Source organism: Oreochromis niloticus, linkage group LG3, assembly GCF_001858045.2.
Source record: "Oreochromis niloticus isolate F11D_XX linkage group LG3, O_niloticus_UMD_NMBU, whole genome shotgun sequence".
Classification (NCBI taxonomy): Eukaryota; Metazoa; Chordata; class Actinopteri; order Cichliformes; family Cichlidae; genus Oreochromis; species Oreochromis niloticus.
This window is the reverse complement of record NC_031967.2, coordinates 59,265,541-59,280,965: the sequence shown is the minus strand read 5'-3', so window position 1 is coordinate 59,280,965 and position 15,425 is coordinate 59,265,541. Positions and strand designations below refer to the sequence as shown.

The window sequence follows — 15,425 nt, the reverse complement described above, 5'->3', positions numbered from 1 at the left end:
TTTTCACACATGGGATTTCAACCTGTGCAACCATCTTTACTGTTGCTGTCTGTCATAGATTTGAATTCAGGATTTTCTGAGTGCCACATGTCTCTCTAAGACTGACTCCCTCCTGCAAGTTAATATTAAAGCAACTTATCAGACCTGTGATGCAGAGGTGTTACAGTCACTTCAGGTTAAAGAGAGGATGAGCTGTGGCCCCATGTTTGCTGCTCTAATCTATAAAGCCCAACATTTCATCCTAAAACAAAAGTTTTGTATCAGTCACATGACTTGGTATGACTGAGACAGTCCAGCTGCAGGTTATATATAAGTAATATTTATATTTGCTGTTGCATCACTCAAGTTACACTCTGTTGCAGACACAAAACCATTCAGCTTCACATATGCATTATAAATTATTACAGTCCAGTGATCTTCATGCATATATGCTACAAACAATACATTCATATATGATTTAAATATTTAGATCATAATATATTCATATAATAAAATATCCTCAGTAATTACAAGTCCTTTAAAAAATATAAACAAAATTACAGCTCCTCCTGGAGCCTCCTCAATCCTCACGATGCATTTTAAGAATTAAGACATCCATCAGCATGAAAGGCTCACAGTGGTTTTTGATGAGGAACAAAATAGTAAAGGCAATAAACAGAAACACAACAGGAGACTAGTCTTCGAAATATAACAGGAAGCAGGGACCATTATATATCAAATCAAAGTTAAACCTTAAGAAATGATCTATGTCAATGTTTCTTCACAATTTCAGTTACAAACTACAGCCAGCAGGTGGCAGCACATCTCCTTTCTCCTCAAGAACACTTCATGATCACAGCCACTCCTCCACCATCAGTCCTCCTTTCACGGCCTGTTTGTTTGCCCATATTTTAAGTCTCAGGGGGAGAAAACAGATGTTCAAGGCGTGCAGCTGCTCTGCTGCTCAGGACTTAAAAACTGTGATGAGTGAAACATTTTTTGATGGAGAGACAAACAGACACTGAAAGCATGTAAAATAGAAACCGATCTCCAGTTTTCAAACCATTTTGTCAGTAATAGTCAGTAATAGTGTCAATATGTCTAGTTTTTCTGTTATACAAACAGTCTTATTTTGTTTTATCCACACAGAGACTTTTGTGGGTTCTGTGAGGAATTGAGGTGTTATTTTTCTGCCATTTTTATTATTTCATTTTACTATTTCTAGTTTCATTATTTTGTTACTGCTATTGCATCATAATCATATGACAAGCATTTGCATTGACGCATTTATTAATAGTGATATTGCATTTAGATGTTTAAACATATTGGCACCCAATTAAGTTTTTATTACAGGTGCAGTTATAACCACTTTAAACTGTTGAGTTGGATTTATAATCTTAAATGTTTATATGCAGACTGCAGTGTGAAAGAGTAACTCTGTGCCAAAATAAGACAGGAAGTTACATGTTTTTTGAAGTTACATGCTTTGCAGGAAGTGAAACCAAAACCAGAGTCTGAGTGAAAGTTAGTCTGAGGAGCTAGTCGGCAGGTGAAATGGGGTGCGATTGTGGTTAGCACATAGACATACACGTAACCACACACACACACGCACACACTTAGTTAGAGGGATCATTTATAGGGGAAAGTTTTGCTTGGGGTTGCTTTTAGACTATATTAGGAGGAGCGAACATATTGGCAACTTTTGAAACTGTTGGAACTTCTGTTATGAAAATGATTATAATCATTTATACATAATTGCATTTTGTGCTTATTAAAGAGCTGTCGCTCCTTGGTCAAGTGAGGGTCAAAAACTTTTGGTTGGTGTTATGATCAGCCAATCTACTGTGAGTTTGACTGGAGCTGTGGAAGGATCGCAACACACGCTTACAAGACATGTATATCAGGTTATTTTTATGATCTTTTATTTGTTTACATTCTTTGATTAAGTTTTAAGTAGTACCATTTAAGTAAGACATTTATTCAATATATTACACATCAGTTTCAGTTGTGTATGTGCTGGCCTTTGTCTGGGGAGAAGGTGAGAGGTGAGACAAAGTGCACCTGCGGTGATGACATAACCACATACATACATACATACACATAGTAGTAGGCTCATTTTGTGGTAAAGAGTTCAGATTTAATTCTGCTATAACTGTAAGAGTGCCGGCGTACGCGACCGAGCCGTTTCAGGAAACTGATCTGCTGGTTCCAGCGATAAGCGACAGCGGTGTGGGGGAAAACATCTGCATGGAGGCGAAGACGCGATGTTCTTTTAATTGTGTCTCAAGTTGTCAAATAGAACATTTGTAGTTTTGTGATGACGCAATGAGGGGGCGTCACTAAATATACTCTGATGCATATAAAATTGTATTTTGAAGTCTGGGCGATGAGACCTGATACTGTCGGCGTACAGTGTTCAGCTCCCACGCTGCGTGTTTCATTAAAATCATCGTCTTTACCTTTTGGACCAGTGTGGTTACTTGCATTCCGCCTGTGTTTACTTCCCTATATTTTTGAACCTTAACAGTTCCGATGTGATCCTGGAAAATTACAGAGAAAAAAAACATGATCAGCTCCGACTTCCTGTAAAAGTAAGGACCTGCTGATCTGTAAGTTTCACCAAAGGCTTCTTGTTGTTGACACAAAGTGTCCATGAGCTGCATGCATCTTAGGTACAGATTTACCACTTTGGGCTAAAAGGAAGAAAAATTTAAAAGCAGCTCCTGTTAAAAGGATGGATGAAAACAGAAATTTAGGTACACTTTAAAAAAAAAAAAAAAAAAGCTCTGAGGGTGGCAGGGCCACAGCTGGATGTGAGGAGGGAGTGTTGACCCTTGATCCTTTAAACAGAACTCATGATCCACTGACAGTGAGTCAAAAACATCAATAAAAACAATAACCAAGTCTGTGTAGGTTTTCAGTCATGCAGGTCATGGTGATCTAAGGAGGTGGGAGGAAAAGTAACTAGTCTAAGATCACCATCACCAGTTATGACTCCAAGACTGTTTCCTCATCCAGGTGAAACTTGATGTGATTTGCAACACGACAAAGTTAAACTAAGCTTTCATCTCCACAGGATGGACTCATCTCTGGCACCACAGCTGCAGGACGACAGCATATCTCCATGCTCTGCAGCCATCAGGAAACACTGATTGGTTGTTATTTGTGAAGCATCATCTACACCTCCTTTAAAGTTTATGGTCACCAGGGCATAAAATATGCACGTATAGAATCAGCAGTCAAATCTGACATGACGTGTTTTAAATGTTTTCTGACTTTGACCCAAAATAAGATTTAACATTATTTTAAAAAGATATTAAACAGACAGTGGGAGCCATTGGTGCCCAGGGAGCAGTGTGTAGGGACGGTACCTTGCTCAGGGTAGCCGTTCAGTGGATTCGAACCCCCGACCTTCCGATCATGGGGCCTGCCCCCACTTACTACTTCAGAGACAAAATAAAAGGCCTCACATGAAAACCACCATACACATGAAGTCAGATGTGTGTAGTCAAAACATTTACACAAACGGTTAATATAAAATAAAGAAAACAAGGAACACTGCAAATTTTAATAATAACGTAATCACAATTCATTATAGCTTATGTATGGATACATGTATGTATATCATCCATCTGATGTGTACAAACACACACACAGTCTTGTTTACTCCTGATATGAGCACATCTTCTGCTCAGTTTCTTTAACAGATTTTATCCAATCATTGCACTGATAGATTTCCATTATATGAATTGCTTATTTAAAATGGTAAATGGTAAATGGCCTGTATTTATATAGCGCTTTTCTGGTCCCTAAGGACCCCAAAGCGCTTTACATATCCAGTCATTCACCCATTCACGCACACATTCACACACTGGTGATGGCAAGCTACGATGTAGCCACAGCCACCCTGGGGCGCACTGACAGAGGCGAGGCTGCCGGACACTGGCGCCACCGGGCCCTCTGACCACCACCAGTAGGCAACGGGTGAAGTGTCTTGCCCAAGGACACAACGACCGAGACTGTCCAAGCCGGGGCTCGAACCGGTAACCTTCCGATTACAAGGCGAACTCCCAACTCTTGAGCCGCGATCGAATGTATTTGACTCATCACTCAGTGCCTGTTGTGTTGGATATTTATCAGGATTATATGCTGCGCATTAAAAACAAACTGAAGCACGATAAACAATGATCACGGCTGATCATGGTCCCCTAACACTGACTAACAGATAACTTTAATACACATATATAATAAAAGTACATTCAAAGAACAGATTAATAAAAAATCTGAAACCTCTGGACTGTTTTAGGTGCAGCTGCTGTTTTTAAACCTGCCCTCAGTCTTTGAATGTCTTCATCAGAAAATTGCTCAGGAATGAAATTCAAGTCAGTTTTAAACACAAATTGTAGGAGGTGTCGGCCCCTCTCTGTACTGTCGCTCAGTACATTAAAGTCTACAGAGTGAAATCTTTGACCACCACCCTATTCACCACATTAACCTCCCTGTGATTTTGTCCACTTCCCAAAAGTGAAAATGATTTAAAAAGTCAGAGTTCTGACTCATTAAAGAAGATTGATCACAGAGACACAAGAACAAGAGGACATAATAAGATGTCTGCTGAGATCTTAAAACTGCAGCTGTGCTGAAAACAGTCCAGAGATGCCCGGGCCAGTGATCTTAAATGTGAGGTCATCTGAATCGAAACCACTGATAAGGTCTCAGCAAAAAGGAGGAAAGTGCCTGCAGTTGGTTAAAAAACAAATATTTTTTAAAAGTGCAAGAAAGTGCTTGAAGAAGGTAATAAAGAGCTTATTCAGTAATATACTTTGGAATCTAAGATGTTCCAAGTCTTGCTACAATAGATGCACTGCATGCGTCCACCTCTGCCTACATGCGCTGTGATATATATAGCTTATATTACATGTTAATGCTGATTCTGTTGGTCTTTCTCAAAACAACCCCCCCCCCAAACAAAACTACAACAACACCTACTCGTTTCATTTTTTCCACTGAGAGGAGGCTCCAGGACACGCTGGAGGAAGTGGCTGGTGAGAAGGAGGTCTGGCCTTCTCTGCTTAGGCTGGTGCTCCCATAGCCCACTCCAGATAAGCTAAAGAAAAAGGATAGATTGATTTTTTCTTTTGGAAAGACTCAACCTATCATTTACTCCCCTGTGCACACCAGCTGCTCCTCCACCTGCTGCCTGTTCCCAGAGGAAAGCCAAGCTCTGCTGCAGACTTCAAACAATAAAGCTACAGGTAAAAACATAAAACCCAGGCTTAAACTCAAAGCTTTTTACAGCCACACTGGGAACCCACAGCACTGATCTAACATTAACTGATTTAACTGTAATGATTGGTGAGGCCTGCAGTGCTATGAATGCGCTGCATGAAGCTCTAACAGAATCAGATCCTCTTGAAAGATTTGTCTTTGTTGAAGAGCAGAACTCACTGTCAGTAAAGAAATCTCACACATTTTTCAGGTTCTGCGGGCAATTACATAATATCAGTAATAAGCACAACAAAAACTGACAGGACGAGGATGATGACAGACAGACACTTAACCCTCTCTCCTCCATCCTTGGACTCAGTCTGGAACTCCTTGGTGTGTTTATCTGTAAAACCAGCAGAGCAGAAACAGGTGTGAGGACTGAGCTACCAGGAAAACCATTCCTGTTTTCAGCAGAAGTGATGTCACACCTTTCAGCAGTCACCCGGATGTCAGAAAAGCAGTAATGACATTATCTGCAGGCATTTGGCTAAGAACTAGAATCTCAGCGTTTCACACCATTTTCACCCATAAACACATCCAACAGAAGAAGAAGAGAAATAAAGCATTCATTAGGGTTAGAGCACACTCACTGCAGAGGTTATCATTTCTATTTTCTCTCTCAGATTCCTGCATCGGCATTAATTAATGACTGACGCCACTTTTCATCTCATACATTCATTTTTGGTTACAGAGACAAACATGAGCCTAAAGACCAAGAAACCAACAGACTTTGTCCTGAATGAAAGAACCTTTGATGCCCAGACATCCCACAGTGAGAAGACTCATAAACACCAAGTTCAACCTCTACAAACTTACCTGAGGATGTGACTGTGAGGTTGATGGAGCACTCATGGACGACACTTTCTGTTTCCTTGGTTGTAATCTGACACTTGTACGTTCCTGTATCGTTGATACTTACATTCCTCAGCATCACTGAAACATTTCCATCCTTCATGGATGGATCCATCAGGTCCACTCGGCCTCTAAAGGACACATGTTGGTAGCTTTCATACGGGCGCTGGTTTCTGTACAAGAAGACATAATCATCTGATTTGAGGTCAGCTCTGTTCCACTCCAACAGGGTGATCTCTGCATCTCTGGGACCCTGACACTGAAGAGAGGCGTCTTCTCCAGGATTCACTTTGAGCTCTGTGTGATTAAAACACAAAGATAAAAGAAAAAAAATTAGTCATGTTAAAGACCGCACGTCTGTCAGACATGCTATGCTGAAGAACTGGTTGGACTCCCTCGCTATAGTTTGTTCTTCCAGAAGATGAGCCCATCCAGAGACTTCTGACAGGAACTGTTTGGACTGCAGGGAGTACTGAAATGAAGAAATCTAAAAGAGCAACAGTGTGTTTTAGTATTAATAATGATCACCTGCTCCTCTGCAAGCCTCAAAATTTTTGCGACTTGTGCCAGCATGTTGTTTGAATGTCCACAGAGTACATCAAAGAACATGTGACAGGCTTTGTTTTTGTCTGTTCAACTCTGAATTTTACTCCAGTTGTTATAAAACATTGTGAAACAATGATAGACACAGCTCATGTACAGCTTTAACTTTTTTTTTTTAACACTGTAAAAATAGAAATCACCGCCAATTCCGACTTATTCAGGAAAGCACCCACACGGAGCAGGGTCCACAATGTGCCTGGCAGATGTCAGAGCGCAGGTGTTTACCAGGACAGACTAACCCTCTATTGTTAAATAACACTAGAGACAGATAAGATAAGCCTAAAGCATCGATGCCAGATCAGTACCACCCCCAACCAAAAACCCGATGATTGTCTGACTGGGTTGTACGTGTCGTCATGTTAAATAGCGCAAAATAACCCTGTGTTGTGCAACACTCCCAAATTAAAATGTAACGACGACATCTGCCTCACATGTCCTCTAGGCCGCTGCAAAGACAGGGCTTCCCGTTTTCACAACGGAGTTACTTCCTCTAATAACTCGCTGAAAAGCTTCCCGTTTAGACCAACGGGAGGGTCGTGAAAACTGCCCAGCGCATCGCCGGAGCACCACTTCCTGCCATAAAGGACATCTACAGGAAGCGGTGTCTGAAAAGGGCTGGGAAAATCATCAAAGACCCCAGTCACCCATCACATGGACTCTTCACCCTCCTGCCCTCTGGGAGGCGCTGCAGGAGCCTCCGGACTAAGACCACCAGGTACCGGAACAGCTTCTTCCCCACAGCTGTCAGACTCCTGAACTCTGCCTCCTGACATCTGACCCACGTTAAACTCATGGACTGAACATACACACACCCACAACCACCTACACACACACACACAATGGACAACCGTACCCTCAAACACACAATAATAACATGGACTGAACCACCACTCACACTTTATATAGCCTCTGTAGAAATTATCCACATATCTCACTTATCTTAACTGCACTACTGTATAGTTCTGTGTAAATAATCATTCTGTACATACAATAATTTTTAATCCTACAACTGTTTATAACTTGCATAGTTCACATTTCTGTATAGCTGTATATCTCATATTTCTGTATAGTTTTTTTATTTCATATTTATATCCTGTTCATAGCCTGTACATAGCTTGTACTCACTACAGCCTGTACATACTTATAGTTATAGAATATTCATAACATACTACATACCGTGTACATTATAACATACCATAATAGACCCATTTCTGTAATATACTTACATATCTATATTATTGCTAATATATATCGTAATATATCTATATCACGGCTAAAGCACTTCTGGATGGATGCAAACTGCATTTCGTTGCCCTGTACCTGTGACATGACAATAAAGTTGAATTCTATTCTATTCTAAAACACACCAGCAGTTCGTTTTAACTTCTAAACACACACGATGACGTTAATATTTACATTTTTTTCCTCCTGTCTCCAAGAACCGTGACTCACCTTTTAATCCGGAAACCGGGATGACCAGCAAACACAGGAAAACCGCAACGGACGACATTTGTGAGGAAAAACTGAACAGCTGATGTTTATTTTGGAAACGAATAAGTGTTTTTGTTTTCCTTTTTTGGGTAGGGGTGGGGTGGGTTGACGTGTTCGACACGTGACAGATTATGAGCCATTAAATGCGCAGCTTGATCGGCGCTGTGGTTTTTGCAGCTGAGCACTACAGCACTGAAACTGTAAACATCAAGGTTACTCGCTGCCCCACAGTCCGACAAATAAGGATGGAGATCATTTTAGATTATGACCATTCAAATGAAATTATGCGAAGGTCAGACAGGAAGAATGAACTTCGGTCTGTCACAATCCGAGCAGTGAGGAGCAACCAAAATGAGAACCAAACATAAAACATATTTCAGATGTTCTGACATCGGGAAGTTCCTGCAGACATTTTGAGCCACTGGAACTCTGTGTCTGCGGCTTTATTCAACAAGACAAATGACGGATGTAACGGCGACTCTCCCAGACCCGTGTTAACCCGAAACTCTTGAACACACCACATAAACAGAACCTCCCACTCTGAATAGACTCCACTCTGACAGTGTGTTTTAAACTGGAAACAGTGCGAAATAACAAACACGCAACATGCTGCTGCCATGATGTGGTGCTGCATACAGGTACACGTAAAAAAAGGACATTTTGACTGTGGAAGCAGCTGAAAGTAGCCCGTGTCTGAAGCATTAAACTAAGTTACACTCATCAAGTCACTTTCTTTGGGGGATCCGCTCCTTTCAGGTCATGTTTTCGGGATTTCTCTCGAGCAGCAGCTCAGCTCTTCCTCTCAAGCCGCCAGAAGACAAACTCCACAGAGAAAAAACCCCTCAAAGTTCATCTTCAGCGGAAAAAAATAAAAACAAGAAGCTGTGAGCCAAGACCGACAACATCAGACTCCTCCAGACTGGTTTGTCTTGCTGTCAGCACACTTGTCGTCCAGTCGCCAGCTGTATGAATTAAATGCAGCCTCTTCTGCTTTCGACAGCTTAGAGGTGGATTACCGCCACCTAATGGACTGGAGCATAGATCGGACATGAGTATGCTCACTCATTTCACTCTTCTCAATTAAACTTTATTAACACAAAAACGTTCTCAGCGGGTTAAAACTATATTTTATTTGTCATATGGAACTAAAAAGGGAGGCATATGCCCAAGAAAGTACGGGTATAACTAAAAATAAATGTTACAAAGAAAAAATAATTACATTTAAAAAAGAAGTTTTATGTAACTCTGATTATGTGTTTGTGTCTCAGAAATCCAAAGAAGCAGGAGATTTCCTCCATAAGAAACATTTTAAGGTTAAAATGTGATTTTAATTGGAAGGAGCCTTTGTGTGACCCTTTGTTTAAATAATCTTATTTAATCTTATTGTCTGTGAAGGTTCTCAGTCATCCAGGTCATCGTAGTCTAAGGAGCTTGTAAAGAAAAGCGTCTGGACTTCTTTAAGTTGCTTGAAGACGTTTCACCTCTCATCCGAGAAGCTTCTTGAGTTCCAAGGTCAAATGGTGGAGAGTCCCAGATTTAAACTCAGTGGGCGTTTCCTCCCAAAGAGGGACAAAAGGACCCCATATAACAGACGGACCCTCAACATCACTTTTCTATGATTAAAAAAAAATCATGTAACCAACCCTGCTGATATTTTCATTGTTTCTTGTTCATAGCTTTATTAAATTTCACAATTCACGTCTCATTTATAACCTAAAGGATTATAACCCCTTGTTTTTTTTCTGACTTGCTACAAATAAACCACAGACTCTAAATTGTGCTGCTAAGAGGAAGGAGGCGGGTTTAACTGCCGGGGGGAAACAGGTCTCACACCTCTGTGTGGTACGATGGGAAAAGCACCTCATCTGTGTCTGCTCCGTAAGTACCTCATGCTTTTTTAAAAAAAAATCTTAATATGTGCATTTAAGGGATTCTGGCTGAGAACAGCAGTGAGAAAAAGCAGATATATTTGCATTTACTTAAGTATAGAAGTTAATGACCATGAGAGAAACAGTGACAAAACTCTTAAAAAGAAAATGAAACTTTAAGGACAATGAAAAAAGAAATACTAGTGACGATCTGAGGTGTTTTAATTCAGCTGATTCTATCATTAGCGGAAGGTTTTAACAGGTTCAGAAGTTTCTTTCCTTAAATTCATTGAAATTCTGAGTAAACCACCACAGTGTTAAACTGCATCTTCACATCCTGTTCAAAGAAATTGTTTTGAGTTCATCAGTCTGAGACTCAGTTTGTGGTCACTGCTCCTGTAACTAAAAACTCACTAAAAGACACTGAATCTTTATGATCTTGTGCTTCTTTTCAGTTCTAATGTTTCTACTCTGCCACACAACAAATCAAGGTTAGTGAACCTGTTTTTATGACAGAATAACATAAAGAACAATTAAACAGACCCAAAGAGCGTCACCAACCAATAAAAGACAGATTAGTCCCAGATGTGTGTGTTAGGGGAAGCTCAGAATTAAAAAGAACACAAATTAAAAATCCAGTAAAACTCCAATGATTCTTTAAAAAAATGTGGTTCAGTTTAATATTTGAGTGAAAATCAGTGGTTTAGACTAGTTAAAGATATCACCACTAAAATACAGTCAGTTCCTTATTTTATGTGTGTGTACGTAGAGAACCATCACCAGAAGGTTCAAACCAAAGGAAGGTCCATGCTGCTGTTAACACCGTCTGTTTAGGAGAGGCAGCCAATCAGAAAAAAAGTGCAGAGGAGATCATTTGTGATATTTTAAACAGATGATGAACTGAGGAGCTACATCAAGGCAGCAAAATCTACCAACCAGCTTTAGTTTCCCAGATAGCAAGACGACATTGAATCTATGTTGATTTTTCATTCGAACCGTCGTATATGGTCGGGGTTGAAATGCCAATGTTGTAACAACATTGAAATACTGTGGTAAACCGACGGTCTTACTATAGAGACGTTGTAACGATGTTGATTCACCGTTGTTTTTTTGTCATTGATATTTGATCTATTTATAGTCGACCAGGTGACAACAACAACGTCGAGAAAACGTCTATTTATAGTTGACGATCATTTGGCTCCGGTCACCATCAAAAACCATCGATTTGTAGTTGAGCATTAAATTGCATTGCAACTGATCAGGTATAAAGTACCAGAGAAAGTAGATTTATTGTTCATTTGTTATCAATGACTTGGTCTAGTTCACCAGCTTTAAAAAAATCATGTCTACGTGCAATTTATGTATAGTTGACCGGGAAATTAAAGCAGCGATCACTTGGACTATTCCGCAGCACCCCTCTCACATTGGTACATCCCCCCAGGTATTCATTGTCTTCTACAGTAGAGCGGGACATTTGATTTACTCTCAGCGGAATTGACCGGAGAAGGCATCAGTTTCATGCACTGCACTGGCCTGCACCACGATTAGTATAAGGTAAGAATGAATGATTTTTTTTTCCTACTCGTTATTTCCATGTTTGCATTTGAATAACAGTAAAAAAAACTCGTTAATGTTGTACATTAACAAGTTTTTTACTGTTATTTACGAGCCCGAAATTGTGTCTACTTCTTACAATCCGGCAACAAATAAACTGCACTGCGAACAAAGTATATCAACAAAGAAAACATTTTCGTTTCATAATTTCTTCGTTATATTCCCTTACAAAGCTAGCTTTAATGCTTCGAGTTTTCCTTTGTTCTTGCCGTGGCCTCGGCGCTTGACCCAGACTTTCGCTCTGTAGTTGCTTAGTACTACAAAAAATTCTAAATCTGTGATATATGATTGATAAACGTAAAGTTAACTGTATAAACGTGTTCAATGACTTTGTTACTTTTGATGATTGGAGAGTACTCGTTTCAATTCGCACACGAAAACTTTAGACTCCGTTTGAATGCCCACGCGGCATGCCCACGTGACTGTACGTTGCACGCTGACCTAACTTTACGTTGCACGCGTACATGACTTTCCGTTTGTGCCTTGTATAAGATGGCCTTATAATGAATAAGGCTACGTCCACACGTACCAGCGTATTTTTGAAAACGCTGATTTTTCTATGCGTTTGCACCTTTTGTCCACACGTAATTTATGTCTGGCCGTACATTGTGTTTGTATTTCCAGGCACATTTCACGAAGCAGAACGCAGTCGTCAGAGATATCCACGTGAACGCTGTGATACGTCTGACCTTCAGTCCGAAGAAGAAACCCAGACCAGTCTTAAAAGAAAGCACAAGTAAAACCCTTTTATTCACAAACATATCTTTGATTGTTAAGAATTTATGATCTTGTCTTTTATACATATCTGTGGTGCTTGCATACTGCAATATCACCACATAATATAGTCCAAAAAGTGGAAGTTTGTAAACTTTTTAAAAATGCAAAGTCGTGTACACTTGTGCACTTCAAAAATTCATTGTATACTGTACCTTCTTGCACGTCTCTGTTTCCTGTGTGTGTTGTTAGAAATCAAACTAACTTTAGGAAACAATATGCCAAAAGCATATTTACAATTACTTAAGACCGTTTTTAATTTCTTTTCTTTAGACCAAATCCCCTGTACACATATACGGACTCAGAGGATGAGCAGCCTACAAAAAAACTGTTTCCCCAGGCCCCTCGAGTGAAAATACCAGGTAATATAATACTGTCTAGTGTCTGTGTACATATCTGTGTCTGACACAAGGAAACTTTTTTTGACAAGTTGTCTGTATTCTTAAATACTTAAAAAATTATCTTTTTCTGAACAGCCCTCATCACTCCAGTCTGCCCCCCAGCCCACTGATAGCAACCATCATAATGCCACACCCAGCTTCCGGTACCTTTCGCCACTCCGGCACAAACCGACACAGCTTTGCGATCTCGCCAGCATGCAGTCTGATGTCTTCCCTATAGATGGTATGCTTTTAAAAAAGTTTTAAAGCTGCATCACAATGTCATTGTACTCTTATCTAAAAAAAAAAAAAACCCAATTTATACTCCTGAATGTCATCTTGTTGTGATTTTTTTTTTTTTTTTTTTTTTCCTGCAGATTCCAGAGACTCTGTGAGGCCACTATTACAAGGCAAGTTTGAAAATCTTGGAATTTCACAGTTTACATGGTATAACAAATATATGTGACAGGCAAAAACTAGTAAACACTTTTAGCAGTTACAAGAACTAACAAATGAATATCCAACAAAAGGGAATAGAAATACATTGTACTGCCAATACTTTGGTTTATTCTTTGTATGACTTGAAAATCAGGCTTTAGGGAAAACTAAATGACATGTTTCTATCATCAATTACATGAAGTAAACACACAAGCACTTGCATACACATTTAAGACATGAGACACGCTAATTCCATCTCTTAAAATGTGTCTATAGGTGAGACGCTTTGTGTTGATTGGTGCTGCTGGACCACACTGGAGGTGCGAGTCCGCCGTGTAATGGTTTATGCCATTACAAAGGAGCTGGCCTCTGTACTCAACTGGGCAGGGAAAAAAACCAAGGACCAGACAAAGCAAAAAAGGGCATTTAAAGAGACAGCGCTGTGCAGATGCATATTTGGTAAGTTTTACTGTTTATTGTAGTTTTATGAGCCTAAAGTGAACAATAAAGGGATCAATTGATGTGCTGGGTGCGTTTCACATTTCCTATGGTTTTTTTTTTTTTTTTTTTTTTTTGCTATATTACTTTGTCTTTCTTAATAACAAGACTTTCATGTCCGGTTAATCTGGAGATGGAGTCTTTGGTCTTCGGCTTGTTTTGTCCTCGGGTTGTACACTTTGTACAGCCCGAGGACCCCATGTTTTCTTTTTTCTTTTTTTTTTTTTAAAGGATACACGGCACACCATGCTAAGACATATCACATTTTCAGCTTATAGCTCTTTGGGAATCAAATGCAGCAGTTTGCTGATTTCCGCCTGGTGACTTTCATGTTTATCAGCCTAGGAGTTTACATACTTTCTCCCTGCTGAAGACAATTAACAAGAGCTTATTCATGTGCTCTAATTCCCTTTTTTTTGTCTTTGTTTTTTTTTTTTGTGTGTGTGTGTCTATTTTTGTCCTAGATGGCCTGGCGCAGCAGGTAGGGGCGAACTCTATGTCTGAGTTGGTCTTTGCTTAAGCAGTCCAGAAATGGCTCAGATATGCTCCAGATCGTACGGGTGGCGCGCAGGACACACATCATCCATCCCCATCCCGGAGTAAATAATAAAAAGTGACGTGAAACATAGAAATGTAAATAGGAAACTTTGTCTTTTAATAAAGTATTTTGCAAATGATACATGTCTATTGACCTTTTTTGTTTGTTTTTTTTTGTTTTTTTTTTCAATAAAAAGCAACTGTGCAAAAGAGGTGGAAAATTAACACCATAGCTCAACAGTGTTTCAATATCAGAATCTGACATTGTTTCAATGTCAACAGTATTCGAAAATATAACGTCGAATCAATGTCAGGTTTCAACATTGATTCAACATCAAAACCTGACGTTGTTTCAACGTTAAAAATGGGTGCAAGAATGACGTTGGGTCAACGTCACACTTCAACGTTGCTTCAATGACGTCGCCTGATATTGACTCAACATTGTTTCAATGTTTCCTTGCTATCTGGGTTATGACATGCGTGCAGTGTTCTGGCATGATCTGTTGAATAAGCTTCAGTTCACCTCAAATACACAATTTTTTAAAAACTTTTTTGTTCAAGATACAAGAAATTCTCCCACAGCTCGTCTGACTGTGAGTCCCAGCAGCTTTCAATTCCTTAAAGGAGACTTTGTGTCTCTGAGCTGTGAGGAGGACGACAGCTCTGCTGGATGGACTCTGAGGAGAAACACAAGCAAAGAAACCAGAGCTGAGTGTGAAAAGTGGGGAACACCAGCTGGTTCTTCTTGTAACATCAGTGCCCTCCCATTGGACAGTGGAGTTTACTGGTGTGAGTCCAGAGAGGGTCCCATCAGTAACATGGTTAACCTGACAGTCACTGGTAAGCTGAGTGTGTGGAGTTAGTGTTGATGAAGCTGTGTGTAAATGGATGAAATGCTGTAGTTTGTCTCTGTGTTGAGGTGGATCAGTGATCCTGCAGAGTCCTGTCCTCCCTGTGATGGAGGGAGATGACATCACTCTGCTCTGTAAAACAAAGACCACTCCCTCCAACCTCACAGCTGCTTTCTATAAAGATGGCTCCCTCATCAGGAAGCAGCCTACAGGTCACATGACCATCCAGCATGTTTCCAGGTCTGATGAAGGCCTCTACAAGTGTGACATCA

The 15,425-nt window shown here is 40.1% G+C and overlaps 2 protein-coding genes and 1 long non-coding RNA gene across 4 annotated transcripts in view; 2 read left to right on the top strand and 1 right to left on the bottom strand.

The window, feature by feature from the left end:
* Positions 1-15,425, top strand: part of LOC102081261 (uncharacterized) — a 72,274-nt gene that overhangs the window by 51,469 nt on the left and 5,380 nt on the right. The gene's annotated exons all lie outside the window — the stretch shown is intronic.
* LOC109194273 (butyrophilin subfamily 1 member A1) lies at positions 4,071-9,189 on the bottom strand. 2 transcript variants are annotated; one of them, XM_019356917.2, is made up of 4 exons: positions 8,155-9,189; positions 6,064-6,396; positions 5,541-5,590; positions 4,071-5,086 (listed from the first exon to the last, which is right to left on the bottom strand). In XM_019356917.2, exons 1-4 carry the CDS (start codon positions 8,210-8,212, stop codon positions 4,901-4,903), a joined length of 627 nt encoding a protein of 208 aa, XP_019212462.1. In that variant the 5' UTR covers positions 8,213-9,189; the 3' UTR covers positions 4,071-4,900. The 2 variants fall into 2 exon arrangements, with proteins under 2 accessions (XP_019212462.1, XP_013122370.1); XM_013266916.3 differs by having other exon boundaries at positions 4,175-5,590.
* On the top strand, positions 9,708-15,272 carry LOC109201323 (uncharacterized). The gene is made up of 5 exons (XR_003219193.1): positions 9,708-9,827; positions 9,961-10,071; positions 10,517-10,552; positions 14,864-15,142; positions 15,222-15,272. It is a non-coding gene; the product is annotated as an uncharacterized LOC109201323 (long non-coding RNA).

Excerpts from the sequence above, each read along its gene's own strand:
- LOC109194273 (XM_019356917.2), bottom strand. The coding sequence starts at position 8,212 with ATGTCGTCCGTTGCGGTTTTCCTGTGTTTGCTGGTCATCCCGGTTTCC. Across the intron at positions 6,397-8,154 it reads CCCGGTTTCCGGATTAAAAG|AGCTCAAAGTGAATCCTGGA; the intron begins GTGAGTCACGGT and ends TTAATCACACAG. Across the intron at positions 5,087-5,540 it reads CCAAGGATGGAGGAGAGAGG|CTTATCTGGAGTGGGCTATG; the intron begins GTTAAGTGTCTG and ends CTTTTTCTTTAG.